The 26,565-nt window shown below is 59.3% G+C and overlaps 2 protein-coding genes across 2 annotated transcripts; one reads left to right on the top strand and one right to left on the bottom strand.

Annotated features, from left to right (window-relative positions):
• Positions 1 to 54: 54 nt before the first annotated feature.
• On the top strand, positions 55 to 6,536 carry LOC127463665 (chloride channel protein ClC-Kb-like; the record flags this gene model as incomplete). Its single annotated transcript, XM_051773397.1, has 14 exons — positions 55 to 145; positions 220 to 345; positions 455 to 539; positions 629 to 730; positions 2,719 to 2,803; positions 2,896 to 3,057; positions 3,145 to 3,214; positions 4,052 to 4,162; positions 4,254 to 4,467; positions 4,554 to 4,687; positions 5,451 to 5,542; positions 5,626 to 5,709; positions 5,814 to 5,900; positions 6,359 to 6,536. Coding segments are annotated over 14 exons (1,485 nt in total), but the record flags the coding sequence as incomplete, so codon positions are not given.
• Positions 6,537 to 9,312: 2,776 nt separating this feature from the next.
• On the bottom strand, positions 9,313 to 25,610 carry EPHA2 (EPH receptor A2). The gene is given in 18 exon segments (XM_051773483.1): positions 9,313 to 9,990; positions 11,372 to 11,527; positions 12,652 to 12,845; positions 13,454 to 13,603; positions 14,047 to 14,256; positions 14,368 to 14,429; positions 15,091 to 15,273; positions 15,359 to 15,484; positions 15,563 to 15,618; positions 15,720 to 15,819; positions 15,940 to 16,099; positions 16,814 to 16,938; positions 17,387 to 17,722; positions 18,460 to 18,615; positions 20,224 to 20,887; positions 21,595 to 21,662; positions 25,443 to 25,559; positions 25,562 to 25,610. Coding segments are annotated over 18 exon segments (3,018 nt in total). The 3' UTR covers positions 9,313 to 9,884.
• Between the last annotated feature and the right edge of the window lie 955 nt (positions 25,611 to 26,565).

Genomic DNA, 26,565 nt, shown 5'->3' on the forward strand with positions numbered 1-26,565 from the left:
GGGGGGATTTATTTTAACCCCCCCAAAAAATCGGGGTTGTGCCTGAACCCCCCCCTTGACCCACAGAACAAGTTCAAGCAGCGCGAGATGCTGGTGGCAGCACAGGCCGTCGGGGTGGCCACGGTGTTCGGGGCGCCCGTCAGCGGTGAGGATCCCCCCCCCCAGCCCCACGCTGGGGACCCCTAAACCTCGCCCTGACCCCCCTCTCTGCTTTCCCAGGGGTTCTTTTCAGCATCGAGGTGATGTCCCCCCACTTTGCCGTGCGCGATTACTGGCGCGGCTTCTTCGCCGCCACCTGCGGCGCCTTCATGTTCCGCCTCCTCGCCGTCCTCAGCAGCGAGCAAGGCAAGGCAGGGTGGGCAGGATGGGCCCCCCCTCCCCCCTAACCCCCCCGTCAGCATTTTTGGGGTGCCCACCCTCAAACCCACCCACTCGTTCCTCTCCCCCCTCCCAGAAACCATCGTGGCTCTTTTTAAGGTCAACCTCACAATTGGTTTCCCCTTTGACCTCCTGGAGACCTTCTTCTTTGTGATTTTGGGGTACGGAGGGGGCATTTGGGGGGCTGCCCGTGCCCTGCCTGTGCCCTGCCCATGCCCTGCCTGCAGCCCTGCTTGCCCTCCCCTCGCAGGGTGGTGTGTGGGCTCGTGGCCTGTGCCTACCTCTTCTGCCAGCGCTGGGCGATGGTGGCTGTCAAGAGGAACTGGCTGACGGCCAAGCTGCTGGCGACCGAGTCCGTACTGGGCGTCCGTCCATCCGTCTGTCTGCACCCTGTGTGTCCGTGTGTCTGTGCCACGCACTCTGTGTCCTCCCTCTGTGTCCCCTGTGCATCTGACCTGAGTGTCCGTGTGTCCCCTGTGCACTCTGAGTGTCCCTCTGCCCCCCTACACCCACCCTGGGTGTCCCTATATCCCATCCCCTGCCCCCTGCCCACCCCCCCATACATCCTGGATGTCCCTGTGTCCCCCCCATGCACCCTGCCCACCCATCTCACCCACCCTGGGTGTCCCTATGTCCCCCTCATGCCCCCTGCCCACCCACCCCATACATCCTGGGTGTCCCTATATCCCATCCCCTGCACCCTGCCCACCCACCCCATACATCCTGGCTGTCCCTGTGTCCCCCCCATGCACCCTGTGTGTCCATATATCCACCCTCTGCACCCCACCCACCCACCCTGGGTGTCCACTCCGTGCACCCTCCATGTCCCCCCCATGCACCCTGAGTGTCCGTGTGTCCCTCACCACCCACCTTGCCCATGCACACCATAAATCCTGAGTGTCCCTGTGTCACCCCCTGCACCCTTCCCCCCCCCCCCCATACATCCTGGGTGTCCCTATATCCCATCCCCTGCACCCTGCCACTCACTCCATACATCCTGGGTGTCCCTGTATCCCTTCCCCTGTACCTTGCCCACCCACCCCATGCACCCTGGGTATCTGTGTGTCCCCCATATGCATCCTGGCTGTCCCTGTGTCCCACCCCATGCACCCTGGGTGTCTGTGTGTCCCCCATATGTATCCTGGGTGTCCCTGTATCCCACCCCATGTCCCCTGCCCACCCAACCCACCCACCCTGGGTGTCCCTGCATCCCATCCCCTGTACCTTGCCCACCCACCCCATGTACCCTGGGTGTCTGTGTGTCCCCCATATGTATCCTGGGTGTCCCTATGTCCCACCCCATTCACCCTGCCCACTCACCCCATATGTCCTGGGTGTCCCTGTATCCCCCCCACGCCCCCTGCCCACCCATCCCACCCACCCTGGGTGTCCGTATATCCCACCCCATGCCTGCTGCCCACCCACACCTTATGTCCTGGGTGTCCCTGTATCCCATCCCCTGCACCCTGCCCATCCCACCCCACCCACCCTGGGTGTCCCTGTACCCCACCCCATGCCCACCCCATGCCCCCCCCCATACATCCTGTGTGTCCATGTGTCCCCCCCGTGCACCCTGAGTGTCCCTATGTCCCCTCCCCCCCATCCACCCATCCCACCCACCCTGAGTGTCTGTGTGTCTACTCTGCACCCTATGTGTCCACCCTGAGTGTCCTTATGTACCCCCCCATCCCCCCTTCCCACCCACCCCTTACATCCTGAGCATCCACTCCATGCACCCTCCATGTCCACCCCTTGCACCCTGTCCCTTCACCCTGAGTGTCTGTGTGTGTGTGTCCCTGCACCCTGGGTGTCCCTGTGTCCCCCCTGTCCACCCTGGGTGTCCCTGTGTCCCCCCCTGCACCCTGAGTGTCCCCCTGGGTGTTCCCCTGTGCACCCTGGGTGTCCCTGTGTCCCCCCCCTGCACCATGAGTGTCCCTGTGTCCCCCCCTGCACCCTGGGTGTCCCTGTGTCCCCCCCCTGCACCCTGAGTGTCCCCCTGGGCACCCTGGGTGTCCCCCTGTGCACCCTGGGTGTCCCTGTGTCCCCCCCTGCACCCTGAGTGTCCCCCTGTGCACCCTGGGTGTCCCTGTGTCCCCCCCCTGCACCATGAGTGCCCCCTTTTCCCTTGTGCATCCTGCCCACCCACCCCATCCATCCTAGGCATCCACACGTCCCCCCCCGACTATCCCTGGGTCACTCCCCACAGCCCCCTGTCCATCCCTGTGTCCCCTGTCCGTCCCCACAGCCCTCTGTCCCTCCCTGTGTCCCTCTGTCCCTCCCCGTGTCCCTCTGTCCCTCCCCGTGTCCCCTGTCCATCTGTCCAGCCCCTCTCCCCCGCAGCAAACCCGTGTACACGGCGCTGGTGGTGCTGCTCCTCTCCTCCATCACCTTCCCGCCGGGGCTGGGGCAGCTCATGGCCTCCAGGGTGAGTGGGGGGCACAGGGGGCTCCCCGGGGCCCCCAGAATGTCCTGGTGGGCGCTCAGGGTGTCCGTCTGTCCATCCCCGTGTCCGTCCAGCTCACCATGAAGGAATATCTCACCTCCCTCTTCGACAACCACACGTGGGGGGGGCGAGCCCCCAACGCCTCGTGGGCGGCCGAGCCCGGGGGGCTCTGGCAGGAGTGGGACCATCCCTCAGCCACCATCTTCGGCACCTTGGCCTTCTTCCTGCTCATGAAGGTAGCCGTGCCCCCCCGAGCGCTGTGTGTGCCCCCGGATCGGTGTGCCCGTGGGGTGACCCCTCCCCGTGTCCGTGCTGCCCCCCAGTTCTGGATGCTGATCCTGGCCACCACCGTGCCCCTGCCCGCCGGGTACTTCATGCCCATCTTCATCTACGGTGAGCTGGGGGTGGATCAGGATCAGGGGGGCACCAGGGGGGCAGTCAGGCCCGGGGGGGTACAGGGGGGCAGCCAGTCCTTGGATTGGGGGGTACTAGGGGGGTGTCGAGCCCTCAGGGGAGGTACATCCAGTCCTGGGAGGGGTACAGGGGTGTATCCAGGGGTGTATCCAGGGCTACATCCAGTCCTGGGAGGGGTACAGGGGTGTATCCAGGGGTACAGGGGTGTATCCAGGAGTACATCCAGTCCTGGGAAGGGTACAGGGGTGTATCCAGGGGTACATCCAGTCCTGGGAAGGGTACAGGGGTGTATCCAGGGGTACAGGGGTGTATCCAGGGGTACATCCAGACTGGGGAGCACAGGGGGTCCATCCAGCTCGCAAGGAGTGGGGCACAATCGGGGGGGTGTATTGGGGCTGTATCCAGCCTTGGGAAGGGGGTACATCCAGTCTGGGGCTGTATCCCACTCTGGAGTGGGGTTACATCCAGTCTGGTCTGGTCTAGGGGCGTGCAGGGGGTGTATCTGGCCCTGAGGGGGGGGTGTTGCATCCAGTCTGGGGGGCATAGAGGGGTTATCCAGCCCTGGGAAGGGGGTACATCCAGTGTGGGGGTGTATCCAGCCCTGGGGGGTGGGGGTACATCCAGTGTGGGGGCGTATCCAGCCCTGGGGGTGGGTGTGGGGGTGCCCCATCCAGTCCGGGGGGTACAAGCCCTGCATCCAGCCCTGTGGATCGGGGGGTGCATCCAGCCCCGGGGGGCTGCAGGAGGGTGATCACCTCCAGCTATTCTGGGGGGGCACTCCCGGTATCTCCCCCTCGCCCCCCCTCCCCATTTCAGGAGCCGCCATCGGGCGCTTGCTGGGGGAGGGGGTGGCCCTGCTGTTCCCGCGGGGGCTCCATCCCCAGGGCCCCCCCCGGCCCATCATTCCCGCGGGATACGCCCTGGCCGGTGAGTCGGGGGTGGGGACACACCCCGGGGGCGGGGAGGGGGACACCCACCCCCGACCCCTGACCCCCCCCGGGGCTCTCCCTCCCCGCAGGCGCCGCTGCCTTCTCGGGCTCGGTGACCCACGCGGTGTCCACGGCGCTGCTGGTGTGCGAGGCCACGGGCCACCTGGGCCACCTGCTGCCCACCGTGCTGGCCGTGCTGGTGGCCAACGCCATCGTGCAGAAGCACCAGCCGTCCTTCTACGACGGCGGCATCATCGTCAAGAACCTGCCCTACCTGCCCCCCATCCGCAGCCGCCACACCGCGTGAGCCCCCCCACACCCCCCGCCCCCCAAAACACACGGTCCGGGGGGTTGGATGGAAATTTAGGGGTTTTTTTTGTGCTCTCCAGCTCCTACAGGGTGGTGGTGGAGGAGTTCATGCAGCGCCAGGTGGTGGCCCTGGCCAAGGGGGATGGTTTCCAGGAGGTGCTGGGGGCCTTGGACGCCTCCTCCGACACCGAGTATCCCGTGGTGGAGAGCGCAGGTGGGATTTGGGGGTGGGGAGTCACTGGGATTGTCCCTTTCCCCAGGGTCAGAAGGCAGGTGGGATTTGGGGGTGGGGGAGTCACTGGGATTGTCCCCATCCTCCAGAGTCAGAGTACAGGCGGGATTTGGGAAATGGGGCATGTCACCAGGATTGACCTCCAAAGGGAGAGGGAGACCCCAAAGAGGGGCAGGACCCCAGCGAGGGACCCCAAAGGGAGGGCAGTAGCCCCAAAGAGGGAACCTCAAAGTGGGGGGGAGACCCCCAAAGGGGGGGAGACCCCCGCGGTGACCCCCAGGCTGGGGGGGGGTGTGACACGCCCAACCAGGGGGCTCCAGGGTCAGAGTGCAGGGGGGATTTGGGAAATGGGAGGGTCACTGTGGCCATGAGGGACATCACTGGGGTTGTCCCCCTTCTCCAGGGTCAGAGTGCAGGTGGGATTTGGGGGACAGGGAGGGGTCACTGGGATTGTCCCCACCCTCGAGGGTCAGGGTGCAGGTGGAATTAGGGGTTTGGGGGGGTGTCACTGTGGCTGTGGGGGGTCACTGGGATTGTCCCTGTCCTCCAGGGTCACAGTGTAGGTGGGATGTGGGGTGTGGGAGGGGGGGAGTCACTGTGACCAGAGGGGGGGGTCACTGTGACCACGGGGGTGTCACTGGGATTGTCTCTGTCCTCCAGGGTCACAGTGTAGGTGGCATTTGGGGTATGGGAGGGGGGTCACTGTGACCACGGGGGTGTCACTGGGATTGTCCCCATCCTCCAGAGTCCCCCACCCTGGTGGGCACCGTCAGCAGGGCCCAGCTGGTCACCTTCCTGCAGAGCCACGAGCACCCCCAGGCCCCCCCGGGGGAGAAGGTAAATGGGGGGGGGGGGGGGCACCCGATGTGCCCAAAACACTGGTTTTCCACCCCAAAACGAACACTCCTGCTCTGCCCAAGGTGGCCCCGGTGGGGACCCTCGGGGACGACTGTGCCATCGAGCCCGTCATGCTCCAGTTCTCCCCGTGGACATCCCTGCACCAGGTTTGGGGGGGACACGTGTCCTGGGAGACCCCCCACACACCCCCCTGTGTGTCACAGCCGGGGGTGGCTCTGTCCCCACCTGTCCCTGCTGTCACCTCCCCCAGGCCTATCACCTGTGCCAGCTGCTGAAGCTGCAGAGAGTGTTTGTCACCCGCTGTGGGGACCTGGTGGGAGCCGTGGGGTGGGCAGAGGTGAGGGGGGGATGGGGGAAAGGGGGGGATGGGAGGGAAAGGGGGGAATGATGGGGATGGAAAGGGGGGAAAAGTGGGCAGGGGGAGAGGGGGAAAGGGGAGGAAAAGGGGGGGAAAGGGAGAAAAGGGAGGAAAAGGAGGGAAAGGGAGAAAAGGGAGGAAGGGGGGAAGGGGTAAAAAGGAGGGGAAAATAGGGGAAAGAGGGAAAAGGGGAGTGGGGGAAGGGGGGAAAGGGAGGAGAAGAGGGAGAAAAAGGGAAGGGGGGAAGGGAGGAAAAGGGGGGAAATGAGGGAAAAGGGGGGGAAGGTGGAAAAAGGGGAGGGGGAAAGGGAGAAAGGGGAAAAAGGGGGGAAAGGGGGAAGAGAGGAAAGGGGGGAAGGAGGAAAAAGGGGAGGGGGCAAGGGAGAAAGGGGGGGGAAGGGGGAGGAAGCTCCTGTCCCACCTGCTCTGTCCTGCAGCTGCGCAAGGGGATCGAGGAACTCGCCAACCCCAAGGGATGACTTTTTGGGACCACGAGGGATCCCTCCCCAGGGATGTCACCCACGGAAAGGGGGGGGGTCCTGACCCCCCAGGTGATGGGGGGGGGCGTGTCTCCCCCAGGGGGAGGGTGTCTTGGCTGGGGGTCGGTTTCCCTGCAGAGTGTGCTGTGCATTAAATACATCGATCCCTCCGTGCTTCCTCCTCCTCTTCCTCCTCCTCCAGCCCCACGGGGTTCATTTGGGGGGGCTCACCCCCCCCCCCATACCCAACAAACAGCCCTTAAACCCCCCCAGAACTGCCCCAGGACATGCACTGAAGTGCCTCGGTCTCTGCACCCCCCCGGCCCCTCCTCCAACTGTCAGCACATAATTATCCTTATTTCAATTGTCCTTAATTACAATTAGTAAGGGTGGTGGGTGTTCAGCGACCCCAAGGTCTGCGGGAAATGGGGGTGCTGAGCCCCCCCAGCCCTTCGGTGACCCCGGCCCGGAGCTCAGCCTGTTTAGGCGGTACATCGGGCGCTAATTAAGCCGGGGGGTAATTAAGGGCGGCAGGGCAGGTTGGGCAGGGCGGGCAAGCCCGGGCCCGGCTCGGGAGGGGTGAAGCCGGGTCAGCGCCAGGGAGACACCCCAAAAGTGGGGCAGGAGCTGGGCTGGGCGCTGGGCTGGGCACTGGGAGCACTGGGAGCACTGGGAGCACTGGGAGCACTGGGAGCGGGGCCCGGCTGGGCTGTGGCACCCAGGGAGGGGGGAGGGGAGCGGGCCCCAAATCCCTCGGGGGCGGCACCCCGGAGTGACATCCCCGCCGCCCCAAAGCCCCCTCCCCCGTGCCCCGGTGCCCCCCTCGCCCTTTCCCGGCCCCACCCTGAGCAAACCCGGGACAGCCCAGCCCCCCAACCCGGGGGTGCCCCCCTCACCCCCCTCACCCGGCCCCTCCCCGGGCGCTGCCGGACTTTGAGCCGCGCTCAAGGACACGACGGAGCTGAGCCCGACAAACTCGTGACACACGCGGGGCACCCACAGCCCCAAACGGCCCCGAAACGGGGTGAAACCCGCCCAAAAGGCAGCTTTTGGGTCGGTGTCCCCAGAAAGTCGGTGCCCCCGACCCTGCCCCACTCCCCGTTCTGGTTTGGGGCAGGAAAAAAACCCTCCAAACCCTTTTTTCCGGCGTTTTTGCACCCGGTGATTTGCAGGCTCCGCGCAGCCGGAGCCGCCGCCGCTGCGGCTTTGGGGGATGGAGAGCCCAAATTCCTCCCGGGTTTTGCTGAGGAAAAGAGGCCCCGGGTGGGAAACGGTCCTGGAGTTGTGTTCGACCCCTTAAAAAACCTGAACTCCCCTTTAAACCCCCTTAAAAAAACCTTAACCCCCCTTTGAAAACCTTAAAACCCCTTTAAAAACCTTAAAACCCCTTTAAAACACCTCTTTAACTCCTTTAACCCCCCCCCAAAACCCCCATACTTAAACTCCCCTTAACAATCCCTAAATAAAGACCTTTAAAAAAACCTTAACATCCGTCTAGAACCCCTTTAAAACGTCTTAAAAAACCTCTTTAACGCCTTGAAACACCCCCAAAAAACCCCCATCCTTAAAACCCCCTTATCCCCCCTTAAAAATCCCTAAATAAAGCCCCTTGAAAAACCTTAAACCCCCTTTAGAACCCCTTTCAAACCTTAAAATCCCATTAAAACCCCTTAAAAAAACCTCTTTAACCCCTTGAAACACCCCAAAAAAGCTCCACTCTTAAAACCCCCTTAAAAATCCCTAAATAAAACTCCTTAAAAAACCTTAAGCCCCCTTACAAAATAACTTAAAATCCTTTTAAAGATCCTAAAGCCCCTTAAAAACTCTGATAACCCCTGAATAAACCTTAAAAGCCCTTAAAAACCTCTTTAACCCTTTAAAAACCCCTAAACCCCCCCTTAAAACTCCCTTAAACGTCCTTAACCACCATCTTAAAAAACCCTATATAAAGCACCTTAAAAACCCCTCAAAGATAACTTAAAACCCTTTTAAAGCCCCTAAACCCCCTTAAAAACTCTGATAATCCCTTAAAAAACCTGTAAACCCCCTTAAAAACTCTTTAACCCGTTTAAAACGTTTTTAACACCCCTAAAACTCCCCTACTCTTAAAACCCCCTTAAACCTCTTTAACCCCCCTTAAAAATCCCTCAATAAAGGCCCTTAAAAAAACCTTAAGCCCCCTTAAAAATGCTTAAAAATAACTTAAAACCCTTTTAAAGGCCCTAAATCCTCTTAAAACCCCTGATATCTCTTAAAAAAAAGCTTTAAACTCCTTAAAAAACTTTAAAACCCTTTAAAAACCCCTTAAAACCCCTAAAAAACCCACTGAAAAAAACCCTTAAATCTCCTTAACTCCCCCCTTAAACCCCCCTAAAATTCCCTTAAAAGCCCCAAAACCCCCTTAAAAATCTTGAGAACCCCTCGAAAACCACTTAAAATCTCCTTTAAACACATTAAAAACCCTTAAAAAACCCAGAAGCTTTAAACACCTGAAAATCCACTTGAACTTCCTTAACCCCCCCTTAAAACTCCCTCCTAAAAAATCCCTAAAATCCCTTAAAAACCCCTAAAAAACCCTGATAACTCTTCAAAACCTCCCTTAAACCCCCTTTAAAAACCTTTAAAATTCTTTAAAAACCCTTTAAACGTCTTAAAAAAACCCCTGAATACCGCAGCAAAACCCCCCCTTTAAAAATCCATAAAACCTTTTAAAACCCCCTAAAAACCACATTTAAAACTTCCTTCAAAAATCCTTTTAAAATCCTTAAAGCACCCTAAAAAACTGCTTTGAAACCCTCTTAAAACCCTTTAAAACTCCTTTAAAACACCCTTAAACCCCCTTAAATCCAGGGGAAAATTCCCGCCACCCCCAAATTCCCTCGATCTCTGCAAACAAGTGGGAAAAGACAATATTCTAGAAAACAAAAAAAGCACATCTTTTTTATTCAAAACCCCACAAAAATCCCCAAAAATCCACGAAAAAAGGGGAAAAAAAATCCGTGTTTTTTTTTTTTTAATTTTCCCCTTTTTTTTCTCACCTGAATCTTTAATTCCTCGCAATAAATATACAAAAATAGAATAAATTAGGTTAAAAAATACAAGGCAACACTGGCAGGCACAGCATTAAAGGGAGGGGGAAGGGGGGAAAACCACCCAAAAACCTGGTGGGAGAGGAATAAATAGGGAGAAAAAAAGCAAAAATAAATCAGTTTTGGGACTGAGCCCCCCTTTTTTTTTTCTTGAAATGTGGGGGGGGGCACAAAAAGAACAAAACTCCCCTGAAAACTTCCCCCAGCTCCCGGGGAGCTCGGAATTCCATTGGCACCCCTTTTCCTGGGGGCAGGGCAGGGGCACACCCGTTTTCCCCCCATGCCCGGGGGAGGATGTTAATAATAATAATAATAATACTATAAACATTCTCATTAATAAGAGCAACAATAAATAAACCCCGTGGTGGGGGGGATTAATCTGGGGGGTCTCGGGGTCAGCCCGGGGCCCCCCCGGCCCCCGCCTGCTCCTGCATTCCCAGCAGGCTGTAGGTGATCCGCTTCTGGTGGCCCGGCAGCCGCACCCCGATCCGCTTGATATCCCTGGGAAAAACCGGAAAACAGGGATTAGGGGGCTGACAGGAGCCGGGAGCGGGTCCAGGGGAAAGGGGGGTGGGAAGGATCCAACCAGGCCCTGGGACTGGGGAACCTCAACGTGGCGTTCCCGAGGGATGGATGGACATGGGTCATCCCAAGGATAGGTGGATGGACATGGGTCATCCCCAAGGATGGGTGGACATGGATCATCCCCAAGGATGGGTGGATGGACATGGGTCATCCCAAGGATGGGTGGATGGACATGGGTCATCCCAAGGGATGGATGGACATGGGTCATCCCCAAGGATGGGTGGACATGGGTCATGCCAAGGGATGGTCCATCCCGAGAGATGGACGGACATGGATCATCCCAAGGATGGGTGAACGTGGATCATCCCAAGGGATGGATGGACAAATGGATGGACACAGCTGATCCCAAGGGATAGACAGACATGGCTCATCCCAAGGGATGGATGGACATGGATCATCCCAAAGGACAGGTGGATGGGTGCAGCTCATCCCAAGGGATGGGTGGATGGATGTGGCTCATCCCGGGGTCAGATGGACGGACACGGCTCATCCCCAGGGCCGGACAGACAGCCGTGACTCATCCCGGCCTCTCCAGCCAAGGAACATCTAATTTTATCCCGTCCCTTGGGCCGCCAAGGCCATGGAAGTGGTTTCCGTTCCTAGTACGTTCCCAGCACATCCCTGACCCCGGGGATCCGGAGGGAAGGGTGTGGGGACAGCGTGGGGACAGTGTGGGGACAGTGTGGGGACAGTGTGGGGACAGTGTGGGAATGCCAAGGGGACACCAGGGGACACATCCCAGGGACACCACGGGGACACGAAGGGGACATCCCATGTGGACAGCACAGGGATGACATGGGGACAGCACGGGATGGGGACACCACAGAGACGCCACCGGGACACCATGGGGATGGAATGGGAATATTGAGGGGACAGCATGGGGACAGCAAAGGGACACCGTGGGGACAGCACGGGAATGTCAGGAGGACACCAAGGGGACACCAAGGGGACAGACAGTACAGAATATGAGGACACTGTGGGGACACCCCATGGGGATACCCCATAGGGACACCATGGGAATGTCAAGGGGACACCAAGGGAATGTGCCATAGGGACACCATGGGGATGGAATGGGAATATCGAGGGGACAGCAAAGGGACACACCGTGGGAACAGCATGGGAATGTCAGGAGGACACTGTGGGGACACCAAGGGGAGAGCATGGAAAGAGTATGAGGACAACACGGGGACACCAAGGAGACACTCCACAGGGACAGCACGGGAATATCAACAGGGACACACAGGAATATCAAGGGGACACTGAGGGGACACCGACGGGACACTGAGGGGACACTCACTCGCTGGTCATCTGCAGGACCTTCTCGATGGTGCTGTAGCCCGAGGCCATGAAGGTCTCTGTGTACTGCGGCATCCGGATGGACTCCAACCACTCCGGGACAGAGCGGAACGGGACACCCTCGGAGCCGCTGGTGCTGGGCAGGCGGATGGACACCCTGGGGCACGGAAATGTGGAAAACAATGGGAAAATAGAAAGATGCAAAAAAAAAAAAAAAAAACGATGCAGAAATGAGAGGTTGGGAAAACGATGGGAAAACAGAAGGGTGGGAAAACGACGGGAAAAATTAAATGATGCGGAAAACTGTGTCAAAACGGAGAGATGGGAAAAATAATGTGGGAATGGGAGGGTGCAAAAATCCCTGTGAGAATGGTAGGGTGCAAAAAATGATGCAGAGAAGGAAGGATAGAAAAATACCGCGGAAGTGAAACGGTGCAAAAAATGATGCAGGACTGGAAAAGGGGCAAAAATGGGGCAGAAACGGAAGTAAGGCACAAAAAAGATGCGAAAATGGAAAGGTGGAAAAATGATGCAGAAATGGAAATATGCCGAAAGGTGATGCAGGAATCAAAGCACAGGAAAACGATGCAAAAATGCCAAAAATGATGTGAAAATGAAAAGACAAAAAATTACACAGAAATGGAAAGGTGGGAAAAAAAGTAATGCAAAAAAATGGAAGGATCCAAAAATAACGAGGAAATCAAACGATGCAAAAAAAAGGATGTGAAAGTGGAAGGATGAAAAAAAACGAGGCAGAAGCGGAAGGATGTGAAAAATGACCTGAAAATGCAAAGATGCTAAAAAATCATAGGAAAATGAAAGGATGGGAAAACATTGCAGAAATGGGAAGATGCCAAAAAATAATGCAAAAATGTGATGAGGAAACGATGGTGAAGAAAGGAAACGGTGCAAAAAGGGATGTGAAAATGGGGAAGTGCCAAAACCGAGGCAGAAATGGAGACGCCAAAAGCAACGCGAAGGTGAAGAGACACAAAACCCAACACGAACCAGCACCAGGGGAACACAAAACTACAAAAAATGGTGCAAAAATGGTGCCAAAAGCGATGGAAGACACAAAGGTATGTTGGAATCAGAGAATCCCGGGATGGTTGGGTTGGGAGGGACCTTAAAGTTCATCCCATTCCACCCCCTGCCACAGGCAGGGACACCTTCCACTCGCCCAGGTTGCTCCAAGCCCCGTCCAGCCTGGTCTTGGACACTTCCTCGGGTCACTGTCCCCCCTCCCTGCACTCCCCACATCCCAGAGCTCCCCACACTCACCGGGGGTCGAAATCCGCCAGTGCCTTGAGGGACTCGGGGGCGCGGATGAGCTTGTCCAGGATGCTGACGACGTCGGCGAATTTGGGGCGCCGGGCGCGCTCCTGCTGCCAGCACTGCATCATCAGCTGGTAGATGGCCGAGGGACAGTCCAGGGGCGCCGGGAGCCGGAAACCCTCGTTGATGGCCTTCATCACCTACGAGGAGGAGGAGATTGAGTGTTCGCAAGAATCCCAGGATGGTCTGAAAGCTCATCCCATTCCCACCCTCTGCCATGGGCAGGGACACCTTCCACCAGCCCAGGTTGCTCCAAGCCCCGTCCAACCTGGCCTTGGACACTTCCAGGGATGGGGCAGCCACAGTTTCCCTGGGCAACCTGTGCCAGGGCCAAACCACCCTCCCAGGGAAGGATTCTTTCCCAATATCCCACCTATCCCTTCTTTTAGTTTAAAACCATTCCCCCTTGTCCCAAGTCCCTCTCCAGCTCTCCTGGAGCCCCTTTAGGCACTGGAAGGGGCTCTCAGGTCTCTCTGGAGCCTTCTCTTCTCCAGGTGAACACTCCCAGCTCTCAGCCTGTCTCTCTCCAAATCTATCCACACATTTATCTCTTTATTCCCTAGAAAGGAATTCCCTATTCCAGTTGCATTAAGTCACAGAATCCCAGAATGGTTTGGATTGGAAGGACCTTAAAGCCCATCCCGTTCCACCCCATGCCATGGGCAGGGACACCTTCCACTATCCCAAGCTCTGTCCAACCTGGCCTTGGATGTCCCCCAAACCCTGGTGGTGGAGGGTGGGTGCTCACCTCGTGGTTGGAGAGCTCCCAGTAGGGCCTCTCGCCGTAGGACATCACCTCCCACATGACGATGCCGAAGCTCCAGACGTCGCTGGCCGAGGTGAACTTGCGGTAGGAGATGGCTTCGGGTGCCGTCCAACGGATCGGGATCTTCCCGCCCTACGGAAACATTGGGGTCAACTCTGCACCCCCCAAAAAACCACCTCCACCATGGCCAACCACCTCTTGGCCAACCACCCTGACATGAACCACTGCCCCAACAAGACCAACCAACAACCCTACCTTGGACAACCCACCACCTCACCTTGGCCAGTAACTTCTCCATGGCCAACAAGCCACCCCTCCATGGCCAACCAACCAGCCCACTTTGACAAACCAACCACCTCACCTTGGTCAACCACTCCAACAAGACCAACCAACCACTCTACCTTGGTCAACCCAACACCTCACAATGGCCTACCACCTCCACTTTGGACAACTGCCTCACCTTGGTCAAGAACCCCTTCATGGCCAACCAACCATTCCACCACAACCAACCACCCACTGCAACCAACTCACCACCCGCCATGGCCAACCACCCACCCCTCCGTGGTGACACTTACACTGGTGGTGTAGGTGGCTTCAGGGTCATCTTCCAACACCCTGGAGAGCCCAAAATCGGACACCTTGCACACCAGGTTGCTGTTCACTAGGATGTTCCTGGCGGCCAGATCCCGATGGACGTAATTCATGTTGGCCAAGTACTTCATGCCGGCGGCGATGCCCCGCAACATCCCCACCAGCTGGATGACGCCGAAGTCCCCCTCTTTCTCCTGGGAAAAGGGGAGAATCCAGCCTGGAATCCACCTGTCGTCCCACCTCCCGTGGTGGGTGTTTGTTCCACCACCAGGTGCTCCTTGTCCCTGTCACCACGTGTCACTCACCCGCAGGAATTTATCCAGTGCCCCGTTCTCCATGTACTCCGTGATGATCATGAAGGGCTTGTCTGTACAAAAACCAGGCCCAAAATGGGTAAAACACCCCAAAAATCCCTCCAACACCCAACTGAAAGAGCTCCAAAACCGAAAAAACACATCTGAAATTCCCCCCACCTCCTCCAAGCCTTCCCAAAATCCTCAGCCCCCTAAGAACACTGAACCTGCCTCAAAAAAATCCCCAACCCCCAAAAAACAACCCCAACCCCCCCAACACAAAAAGGAACCCCCAAATCCCAAGTCCTCCCAAAAATCCAAACCCTCCCAATTCCCCACAAAAAAAACCAAAACCCCAACTCCCCAAAATATCCCCCAAAAAATCACCTCCCTAAGACACTCCCAAAACAGCAAAAAGCCCCAAACCCCCTACAGACCCCAATAAACCTTCAAATAAAATCCAACCCCCCCAAAAATACCGAAATAACCCCCCTAAACCCACCCCAACTCCTGGAAAAATCCCCCAAACTCCTCTAAAACCCCTACAAATTAACCCTAACTCCCACCCCCCAAAACCCCCAACATCACCCCCCAAAAACACCCAAGACCACTCAAAAAACCCGCAAGCCCCCCGAATTCCTCTTGGCGTCATTGCTCAAAACACTCTGTTTTTCTGTTGCTCAGGTTTGGGGTGTTTTGCAGGGAAACTGGGGTGGGTTTTTTTTGGACACTCACACTTGGAGACGACACCCTCGAGGCGGATGATGTTGTGGTGGCAGAACTGCCCCATGATGGTGGCCTCGCTCAGGAAGTCCACGCGCTGCTTCTCCGTGTAGCCCACCTTCAGCGTCTTGATGGCCACCGGCACCTCCTTCCTCCCGCGCTTCAGGGTGCCCTTGTAGACCTCCCCAAATTCACCTGCTCCGAAAAATGGGGGACACTCGTAACCCCCCCTCTGCCTGGCCCAGTTTTGGGGTGTCTGCGGGGTGACCCAGCCACGTACCGGCGCCGATGACCTTCTGGCGGGTGATGAAGGACGGGGGGATCTCGGTGGTGAACTTGAGCATGGCCTGGTTGGGGTCTTCGTAGGTGTGGGGGTCAACGTAGGTCTTGAGGGGCTTCAGCTGGTCTGGGGGCATCAAGGAGGGGGGTCAGCACCCACAGCACCCCCCACCCATCGCCGCTGTCCCCACGTGCCGTGGCTCACCTGACTTGGAGAAGTAAACGTCCTCGGCGGACTGGCGCGGCCGTGACCTTCTCCTCCTGCGGAAAAGTCCCAAAAAATCATCCCTCGCCCACATTTGGTGGTGGGAAAACGCTATTTTGGGGGTTTCCGGGGCGTTTCTGGGGGTTTCTCTCCTTACCGCCGCAGGACGTAGATGAGAGTGGCCAAGAGCAGGACGACAAAGACGACGCCGGCGACGGTGCCGGTGATGACGGCGGTGGATGCCGCGGCCTCGGCGCCTGCGGGGACCGTTTGGGGCGGCCGGGTGAGCCCTGCACCCCCTGGGCCCCCCACCCCACACCCCGGCACCCCCCGGGCCCCCCACCCCACACCCCTGCACCCCTCCCCTCGCTCCTCACCCTCGGGCAGGGTCTCGAACTCGTGCTGGGGGCTGAAGGCGCCGTGGCCGTCGGCGGTGAGGGCCTGGACACGCACCACGTACGCGGTGCCCGGGGACAGCTTGGGCAGCGTCACCGAGGGGCCCTCGCAGCGCAGCACAGAGTAGCTGTTCTCATCCACCTGGGGACACCGGGGTCATGGGGGCACATGGATGGGGGTGGCAGGGATGGGACAGGGATGGGGGTGACAGGGATGGAGGGGTGACACGGACAGGGCAGGGATGGGGGTGGCAGAGATGGAGATGTGATGTGGATGGAGATGTGATGTGGATGGGAGCAAGGACGGAGGTGACACGGATGGAAGGGGACACAGACTGGGGAAGAATGGAGGTGATGGGGATGGAGGTAGGACATGGATGAGGGTGTGACAGGGATAGGGGTGTGACAGGGATGGAGGAGTAACATGGATGGAGGCATGTGGATGGAGGGGTGACCTGGATGGAGGCAGGGAGGGAGGTGACACGGATGGAGGGATGAACACAAGAAGGACATGAATTGAGGGATGGAGGTGAGGATGGAGGTGATATGGATGGAGGGGTGACACAGACAGAAGGGACAAGGATGGAAGGGGGATATGGACAGAGGAGCATGGAAGGAGGTGACAGATGGAGGTGACGTGGATGGAGGAGTGAATATGGGAGAGACGTGGATGGGGGTTGACATGGATGGAGGTGGATGAACATGGGAAGGACATGAACTGAGGGATGACATGGATGGAGGTGACAAGGATGGGGGCAGACATGGATTGGGCAAGGTTGGAGGTGACGGGGCTGGGGTGACGGGGTTGGGGTGATGGGGTTGGGTTGTGGGGCTGTAGCTGTGCCACAGGACAGACCTTCTTGCTGTAGGTGACCTCGTACTTCCAGACCCGGCTCTGCTGCCGCGGTGGCACCGTCCAGGACAGGGCCAGGCTGGTGGTTGTCCGTCCGTCCAGGCTCACCGACGTCACCCGGGGGGGCTCTGCCGTGGGCACAGACAGGGACGTCACCAAGGTGTCCCCAGGAGGGTCGGGAACACCACAGAAGTGTCCCCAAGGGGGACAGGGACAATATGAAGGTGCCCCCATGGGGACAGGGACATCACAGAGGTGTCCTCTTGGAGGATGGGGACAATATGGATGTGTCGCCAGGGGGGGTCAGGAACATCACGGAGGTGTCCCCACTGGGGCCATGGACATCACAGGGGTGTTCCTATGGGGGTTGGGAACATCACGGAGGTACCAGGGGATGGGGACAATATGGAGGTGACAGGGATGTCACGGAGGTGTCCCCATGGGGGACGGGGACATCTCTGAGGTGCCCCCATGGGGGTTGGGAACATCCCGGAGGTGTCCCCGTGGGGGACAGGGACACCCCAGCGGTGCCCCCCTGACGGAGGGCGGCCGTGGGAGGTGCTGGTGGCCCCTCACCGGTGTGGTTGACGCTGACGGTGGCGGTGGCCACGCTGCGCCGGGGGCTGTAGGGGGACACCCCGTTCCGGGCCTCCACGCTGAAGGTGTAGTTGACGAGCGGCTCCAGGTCGGTGACGGTGACGGCGGTGGCCGTGAGCCCCCGGGGGGGCTGCGAGAACCTCACCCCGCCGCCGTCGCAGGGCCGGCACTCGCCGCCGTCGGGCCAGCACTGCTCGCAGGTGACACTGTAGGTGACGTCCCCGCGGCCCCCGGGGTCGGCGGGGGGGTCCCAGCGCAGCTGCACCGAGGCCCCCAGAGCCACGGCCGTGACCCCCTGGGGGGGCGAGGGGGGACCTGGGGACACACACACACCCGGGGGGTCAGAGACTGACAGGGTTCGTGGTTTGTGCATTCCAGGACTGCCAGGGGACTCTTGCAGGACTTTTGCATTTTACCTCTGATGGCCCATCAAAGCCCATCCCCCCCTCTGCCAATCTTGAAAGGCAGGAAAAACCCTTTTAAACCCTTTTCCCAGGCCCCTCACGGGAACTCTGCTCAGGCCCAGATGTTGGGGGTTCGTGGCACGGCCCAGGACACCGTCCATGGATATAATAACTCACAACTCCTTGGAGTGTGGGGGCTTCCCACCCCCACCCCCAATGGATCAAGGCCACCACTTCAACTGACAGACATTGGAGCTGCAACTGCCAAGTTCCATCGCTGGACCCCGTGGGTGGTGACCATAGACATCTGTCCACTCTCAGCTTTGCTTTCCCTTCCTCTCCCTCACCCTTATCCTGCCTTTCCTTTCTCTCCCTTATGCATTTTCCCTAAAGGTTCTCTTTATGCCATATTGCTGTAGATGAGAGATGATAACACTCAAAATGCTGACATACCTATTTAAACAAAATTGTTAAAATAAACCCTACCTATACATGTTTTCAAGCACAGTGTCTTTTCACTCTAATCCACCCCAAGGGAATTATTGATAAGAACCTGGGTTACCCCCCCACCCCTCCCCTTTTCTGGGGCAGGTTGTAACGGGGGGGGGCTGCACCTCAGTGTCCCCCCCGCCCCAGGAAGTGACTTACGTGTACAGGGATCCTCCGGGGGGTCCTGGGGGGCGCGGAAAAACCCCTCCTGGCACGGGCAGGAGGCGGCGGCGGCCGGGGCGGGCTCCGTGTTGGGGGGGCAGGGCTGGCACCCCCCCGGGGACACGGCGGCCTTGAAGGTGCCAGGGGGACAGGCTGGGGGGACACAGGGACAGCAGTGAGACCCCCACAGCCCCCTCCCCACACAGGGACACCCCAAATCCCCCTAATTCCCCTCCTCACACAGGGACACCCCAAATCCCCCTAATCCCCCTCCTCACACAGGGACACCCCAAATCCCCCTAATCCCCCTCCTCACACAGGGACACCCCAAATCCACACACAGGACACTCTAAATCCACACACAGGGACACTGCTGAGACTCCAAATACTCCCCACACAGGGATACCCCAAATCCCCCTAAATCCACATACAGGGACAGTGGTGAGACCCCAAATCCTCCCTACACAGGGACACCCTACACCCACATACAGGACACCCTAAATCCACACACAGGGACACCAGTCAGACCCCAAATCCTCCCACACTGGGACACCCCAAATTGCCTTCCCCACACAGAGACACCTTAAATCCACCTCCCCACACAGTGACACCTGTGAGACCCCAAATCCCCCTCCCCACCCAGTGACACCTGTGAGACCCCAAATCCCCCTTCCCACCCAGGGATCTGCACCCAGGTGGTGGGGGAGGAGGGTCAGCGCCCACCCAAGCACCCAGAGGGGGGATTTTAGGGGGTTTCACCTCATTTTGCAGCTTCTTTATTATTGGGATCCCCCCCGGTTTCCCCCTCTCCCAGCTGAGCCCTGTCACACTCACTGCTCTGGTGATATAAATTGGGAATTTTGGGAGTAATACTTAATTTCTCAAAAACAAAGTGGGAAGTTTAGGGTGTTTCACCTAATTTTGCAGTTTCTATTAACACTGGGACCCCCCCCAGTCCATCCTGGCTCAGCCCCCTCCTGGCTGAGCCCTGCTGCACTCACTACACTGGTGATGCTCCAGAGGAATGATCCAGGACTGGGAATTTTGGGACTAATGCCTCATTTCTCCTGAACAAGCGGGGGTTTTTAGGGTGTTTCACCTCTCTTTGCAGCTTCTTTATTATTGGGAACCCTCCAGAACCCCCCTCTCCCAGCTGAGCCCTGCCACACTCAGTGCACTCAAGGTTGACCATCCAGGAGTGGGAATTTTGGGGCCAAAACCTTATTTCTCCAACCCTGAATGGGGATTTTAGGTTATTTCACCTTATTTTGCAGCTTCCATTATTACTGGGATCATCCCTGCTCACCCCAGCCCAGCTGCCACACTCACTGCACTCAAGGTCGATGATTCAGGATTGGGAATTTCGGGGCCAAAACCTCATTCCTCAACCCAAAATGGGAATTTTTAGGGCATTCCCCTCATTTTTGGACCCTCCTGCCCCAGCCCACTGCTTTCCCAGCTGAGCCCTGCCACACTCACTGCACTGGTGATGCTCAAGGGTTGATAATCCAGGATGGGAAATTTTTTGGCCAAAACCTCATTTCGTTAACCCAGAGTTGGAACTTTGGGGTGTTTCCCGTCGTTTCTGCAGCTTCCTTATTCCTGGGCCCCTCCCTGCTCCCCCCAGCCCGGCTGCCACACTCGCTGCGCTCACACTGTCCGGGATCGGGAATTCCGAGGCCGAGCCCCTCGCTCCTCTGCCCTTGCCCCCCGTCCTCGGCTCCCCCAAGCCCCTCCCGCCCCGTTTCCCGCCGGCCGTACCTTGGCAGGTGTCCCCCAGGCTCTGGAAGCCGGCCTGGCACAGGCACTCCCCGATGGGCACGATCCACTCGCCCTCGGCGCTGCAGTGCAGGGCCGGCGCCTGCTCGGCCTCCGCCCGCTCCACGCACACCCCCCGCACCTCGGCCAGCGCCTGCGAGTCCGCCCCGGCCACGGTCTCCGGGAATTCCGCCAGCCCCCGGATCACCGCCGGGCAGCGCTTGTAGTAGACCCTGACGGAGAGCAGGGCCACGCAGGCGCCCAGGTCCTGGAAGGCCAGGTAGAAGCCCTTCCTCCGCAGCGGCCCCACCGAGCGAACCTCCACGTTGAGTTTGACGTTGCGGGCGGCGAAATCCTCCTGGACGGTGATCTCGTCCGGAGCGATGGTGTCGATCTTCCGGAACTGCCTCTTCTGGAAGTTGGTGCCGTAATCCACGTCGGACTCGGCGTAGTAGAGGTTGAAGGTCTCCTTGCAGGAGCCGCCCCCGGCCGTGGGGAAGCTGTTGCAGTCGCGGACGGTGAACTGGAGCTCGATGAAGATGCGCTCGGCCACCCCCCGGTAGATCCAGTTGGTGCGGAGCCAGTTCTCCTGCTCCCCCTCCAGGACGTTGCACACGGAGTAGATGTAGATCAGGGAGTCGTTGAGGACGTTCTGCAGCTGGTCCCACTGTCCCCACGGAGACACAAACGGCACTTGGAGGGGGAACTGAGGCACAACGGTCCCTACGGAGGCACTCGGCCTCATCCCTGTGGGTGTCCCTGGCTCTACACCCATGGATGCCCCCAGCCCTGTGGAGATCTCCAGTCACACCCCAGTGGAGATCCACAGCCCCATGGACATCCCCACGGACATCCCCACGGACACCCCTGGCTCTGTGAATGTCCCCAGTCCCATCCCAACAGAGATCCACAACTCCATGGACATCTCCATCCCCACGGGTGTTCCTGGCTCCATGGAGGTCCCCAGTCACACCCCAGTGGAGCTCTCCAACCCCGTGGATGTCCCCATCTCAGTCCCCATGTGTAGACCTGTCCCCCTGCCCATGGGATGTTCCCATGGGGGTCCCTCCCTATGATGCCTCTGTCCCTGGGGGTGTCCCCCTCCCCATTCCTGTGGGTTCCCCCATCAGCATTCCCATGGATTTCCCCATCCCACTGGAGGTCCTTGTTTCCATCACTAGGGAGGTCTCCATGGATGTCTCTATTCCCATGGGGGTCCATGAGGATGTCCCTGTCCCCATCACCATGGAGATTCCCATGGAGGTTCCCAATCCCATGGAGGTCCCTCATGGAGAGGTCCCCATTCCCTGGCCCCAAGGATGTCCCCATCCCCCATCTCCATCCCGGCTGGGGTGCTGGATCCCAGGTGCTCACCCCTTTTCCGTAGGGATGGGTGAGCCAGCCCAGCTCCCCGTGTGCCTTGGCAAAGTCCAGCAGCACCACTGTGGGACAGGAGAGAGGAGAGGAACGTCAGGAGATGCCACCAGGACCTGCAGGTGCCACCGGGACACCCCTCGGACCTGTGGATCCTGGGATCCACTGACATCCATCCCTCAGGACACACGCATGTCCCCAGGACTCACAGGCACCCTGGGACCCACAGACATCACTGGGACTCCCAGATGCTTCCGGGACTTACAGACAGATGTCCCCCAGGACCCACAGGTGCCCTGGGATCCACAGTTGTCCCTGGGATCCATGGGATCCACGGATGTCCCCAGTCCCCAGAGATGTCCCCATGACCCATGGAAATTCCCAGGGCTTGCAAACACTCCTGGGCCCCACAGATGCCACCAGGATCCATGGATATCCTCAGCACCCACGGATATCCCTTGGCCCCACAGATGCCACCAGGATCCATGGATGTTCTCAGGATCCATGGATATCCCTTGGCCCCACAGATGCCACCAGGATCCATGGATGTTCTCAGCACCCACGGATATCCCTTGGCCCCACAGATGCCACCAGGATCCATGGATGTTCTCAGGATTCATGGATATCCCTTGGCCCCACAGATCCCACCAGGATCCATGGATGTGCTCAGGACCCCCAGAGGTCCCCAGGATCCCCAGATCCACCCCATCCCCACAGACATCCCCACACGACCTCCAAACGTTCCCAGACCCCACAAACGTCCCTTAGACCCACGGATCCCGCCCCATTCCCAACAGATTCCCCCGGGATGCCCCCGAGCCGCCCCCAAAGGAGGGGGAGCAGTGACGGTGCCGGGCCCGGACCTGCCGGGGCACGTCCAGGGCGGGTCCGGATCCAGCGCCCGGAGAGGAAGAGGAGGAAGAGGAGGAAGAGGAGGAAGAGGAGGCCGCCGAGGCCAGGAGAGAGCGGGGCCCCCCCTCAGTGAATCACCCCCCAGGAATGTGCCCGGACGCCCGAGGTCACCGGGATGGGTCCGGCGGGACGGGGGAGGGCCGGGATGTGGGATGTGCCCCCCCGGCTCCCCCCACTGGGAACGGACGAGCTCGACCTGCCCCGGAGGGTGAAATCGGGGGGGAGACACACCCCAAAACCTGCGGCGGGGGGGGCAAATTCACATCCATCGATTTCTTTTAGGATTAAAGTTTCTCCAGACTCTGCCCGACGGGTTTAATCCGGCGTTTTTCGAGGGAAAGGCGGAAGAGCCCGGCCCCGAATGCAAATAAATGGGAGGCTGGGATGGAAAACGCCTCCCTAAGAAACCAAAAATGGGGGAAAAACCCCTAAAACGAGGATTTTTTGGAAGAGCTGGGGGAAAGATAAAAGGGGGCGACCCCTTGGCGAGGACCCCCCAACACCCCGGGGCGGCTGCGGGATTTGGGGTGTGTTCCCAAAGTGCTGATTCCCAGGAGTGAATGTTGGGATTTGGTGCTTAAAACGGAGCGGGGGGGGGAAGGAATTGTGTCCCCCCCACCTCCCCACCGCCGTGCCCGGGGTCAGGAAGGATGCCCGGGCGGATATCCCGGTTTTCCTGCGGCTGGAAATCCCCCCGCGTGCCTCCGGAGGGCGGAAAGCGCCGGGAGCCGGGGCCGGATCCCCCGGGGATGGGGCGGGGGGTCCCGGGGGGGTCCTTGGGGGGTCCCTGTGGGGTCCCCCCGTGTTGGGGTGGGGGTTCCCTGTAGGGTCCCTGTGCGTTCTCTGTGGGGTCCTCCTGGTTTTGAGTCCGGGGGTTCCCTGTGGGTTCCCCGTGGAGTCCCCCCGGTTTTGGGGTGGGGGGTTCTCTGTGGGGTCCCCCCGGTTTTGGGGCGGAGGGTTCCCTGCGGGTTCCTTCCGGTTTTGGGTCCGGGGGTTCCCTGTGGGTTCCCTCTGAGCTCCCCCCGGTTTTGGGGCGGGGGGGTCCCTGTGGGGTCCCCCGTGCCGGGCGGGGGTGCTCAGGGAGGATCCCGGGGCTGTGGCTGCTGAGTCAAAAGGGTGCAGCATCCCGGCAGCTCCCGGGACAGCCCCGGGACAGCTCCGGCGACACCTGCCCCCCCTCTGCCATCATCACCATCCTCATCACCATCCTCACATTCTCCATTGCCATCGTCACCACGGCCACCCCCCCTTCATCTTCATCATCTTCATCGCCGTGGCCACCACCACCATGTGCCACCATGAACGTGGCCACCCCCCCATCCTCCTCCCCTCCCTCCCCCCTCCACAGCTGCATCCCGGTCCCATTCCCGGCTCCATCCCTGTCCCTGTCCCCATCCAACTGCGTTTTCCACCCTGTCCTGTTCTATCCTCATCCCATCCCAATCCTGTCCCCACACCCCAAATGAACCCAAATCCTGTCCCCTCCACTCACGTTCCTGTCCCCACCCCAGTCCCATCCCAATCCCACCCTCATCCCAACCTTAATCTGAATCCCAATCCCACTGTGAATCCCATGCTCTCTCACTCCCATCCCCATCCCAATCCTGTCCCCTCCTCAGTCTCAATCATAATCCCAATCATAATCCCAAAATGGATCCCATCCCCATCCCATTCCCTGCTCCTTAACCCCCTCCCCACCCTCAGATCTCCCCAAATCCCACCGGATCTCACCCTTTCCAAGCGCTGGGAACCAACCCCCTTTAACCCCAAATCCTGCTGCTCTCCCACCACTTTCCCTTCCCTTCCCTCGCCTGCCCTTTTGAAACCCCAAATTCCAACATTCCCTCCTGGGAATCGGCACTTTGGGAACACCCCCCAAATCCTGCAGCCGAATCGGGGTGTTGGGGGTCCCTCCACGGGGTCGTCCCCCTCCCCCTTCCCCCCTGCACTCCCCAAAATCCTCACTTCAGGGTTTTTTCCACCCCATTTTTAGTTCTTAGGGGGGTATTTTCCATCCCAGCCTCCCATTTATTTGCATTTGGGGTCGGATTCTTCCCCCATTCCCTCGAAAAACGCCGGATTAAACCCGTCGGGCAGAGTTTGGAGAGACTTTAATTTTAAAGAACTTCAATCTATGTATAAAAAAAAGTGAATTCTCCCTTTTCTTTTTTTACCCCAACCCCCCAAACTAAGCCCAAAAACCACGGGGGGAAGGGTTGTGGGGTGGAGGCCGAGACGCTGCTTGTTTTTTCCCAGCGATTTTTGGGATTTTCCTGACATTGTTTTCCAGCTCTCCGGGCCGGATCCCGCCCGGCCCTGAACCGCCCATGGGAAACGCTTCATTTCAGGGGGATTTTCCCCTTTTCGGGGGGTTTGGTTTTTAATCCCCTCCACCCGCGCCCCTCTGTCAGTGTTTTTTTGGGGGCTCCCACCAGGACCCGGCCCCGGAGCGTCAGCCGGACGCTCGGTATGGGAAAAACCCCAAACCTCTTGGGTTTCCCTTTTTTTAGCTTTTCTTCCCTCCGTTTAAACTTTTCCCTCCTATATTTTAGTCCCCGGGCCCATTTTAGCTCCCCCTCCCCCCATTTTTAGCTTCTCCCCCACCTTTTTAACCCCCCTCCCACTTATTTCAACTTTTCCCCTCTTAGTTTAACTTTTCCCCCTTCGCTTCAACTTTCCCACCCTAATTTTAACTTTTCCTTCTCATTTTAACCATTTCCCCCCCGCAGCCGCTGATTCCCCCCCGCACCCCAAATTTATTTTGGGGGGGGGAGCACCCCTTCTTCCTTTACTTTCCGAGCGCTCCCCAACCTCTCAACGCCCCAAAACCACGCGGATTTGCCCCAAACCCGCCTCACCCCTATGAATTCCCCCCCAGCACCCCGACAATGAGTTTTGGGGTGTCCCACCCCCCAGAACAGAAGTGCGGGACTCACCTTCCTCGGCGGCCGCGGGGGGCAGGGGGGTGAGGGCGGTGAGGAGGAGGAGGGTGAGGGTCGGGGGGGTCCCGGCCATGGCGGGGGGTGCCGGGGGTGCCCCGCGAGGTGCGGGGTGCGTGGGGTGTGTTGGGTGTGTGGGGCGCGCGCCCGCTCCTGTTCATTCATGCCCCGGTGACGTCACCGGCCACGCCCGCTCTTAAAGGCGCCGCGGCCGCTCCCAGTTCGCCCCAGTCCGGCACTGGGAGGCCGCGCTGCCGGGGGTGGGACGCGGCCGTCGGAAGGGAGCGGGCTCTGGGAGCGCCCCCGGGGATCGGGGAACAGCCGTGGGGGGGCTTTGGGGGTCCCGGTCCGGCCGCGAAGGGGTCTCGGAGCCCCCCCGCCCCCTCCCCGTTCATTCATAACCGGCGTGGGAAGGGGGGGGGCGGCAGCCAATGGCGGGAGGGGGGCGGGGCCAGGGCTACTACCGGCCACGCCCCCCGCCCACCAGTTCGGGACTGGGGGGACTGGGGGAGGGGCTGGTTTGCGGGGGCTGCCCGGCCCCCTCGAGCCCCAGGGCCCCAAACCCCGCAGCGCCCCAAATCCTCAGCACCCCAAACCTTCACCAAGCACCCCAAATCCTGCACCACCCACGGGACCCCAAATCCCGCAGCACCCTCAAACCCACCAACTCCACCACCTCAAATCCCTCAGCACCCCAAACCCACCAACCTCATCACCCCAAATCCCGCAGCACCCCAAATCCCCACCAACCCCAACCCCAAATCCCTCAGCACCCCAAATCCCCACCAACCCCAACCCCAAATCCCTCAGCACCCCAATCCCATCACCACTAGCACCCCAAATCCTGCAGCATCCCAAATCCTGCAGCACCCCCATCTCCCCCAAGCACCTCAAGTCCCACTACAAATCCTGCCGCCCTCCCACTATCTCACAGCACCCCAAATCCCCCAGGATCTGCAGCACCCCAAATCCTGCGGCCCCCATCCCCCATCCCAGGATCCCAACTGCACCCCAAATCCCCCAGCACCCCAAATTCTCCAGCACCCCAAATTCTCCATAACGCACAGCACCCAAAATCTCCCAGCACCCCAAATCCCCATCACTCTATGGCACCTCAAAT

This window comes from Manacus candei, unplaced genomic scaffold (genome assembly GCF_025592945.1).
Source record: "Manacus candei isolate 608988 ecotype Guabito, Panama unplaced genomic scaffold, ASM2559294v1 h1tg000169l, whole genome shotgun sequence".
Taxonomy (NCBI): Eukaryota; Metazoa; Chordata; class Aves; order Passeriformes; family Pipridae; genus Manacus; species Manacus candei.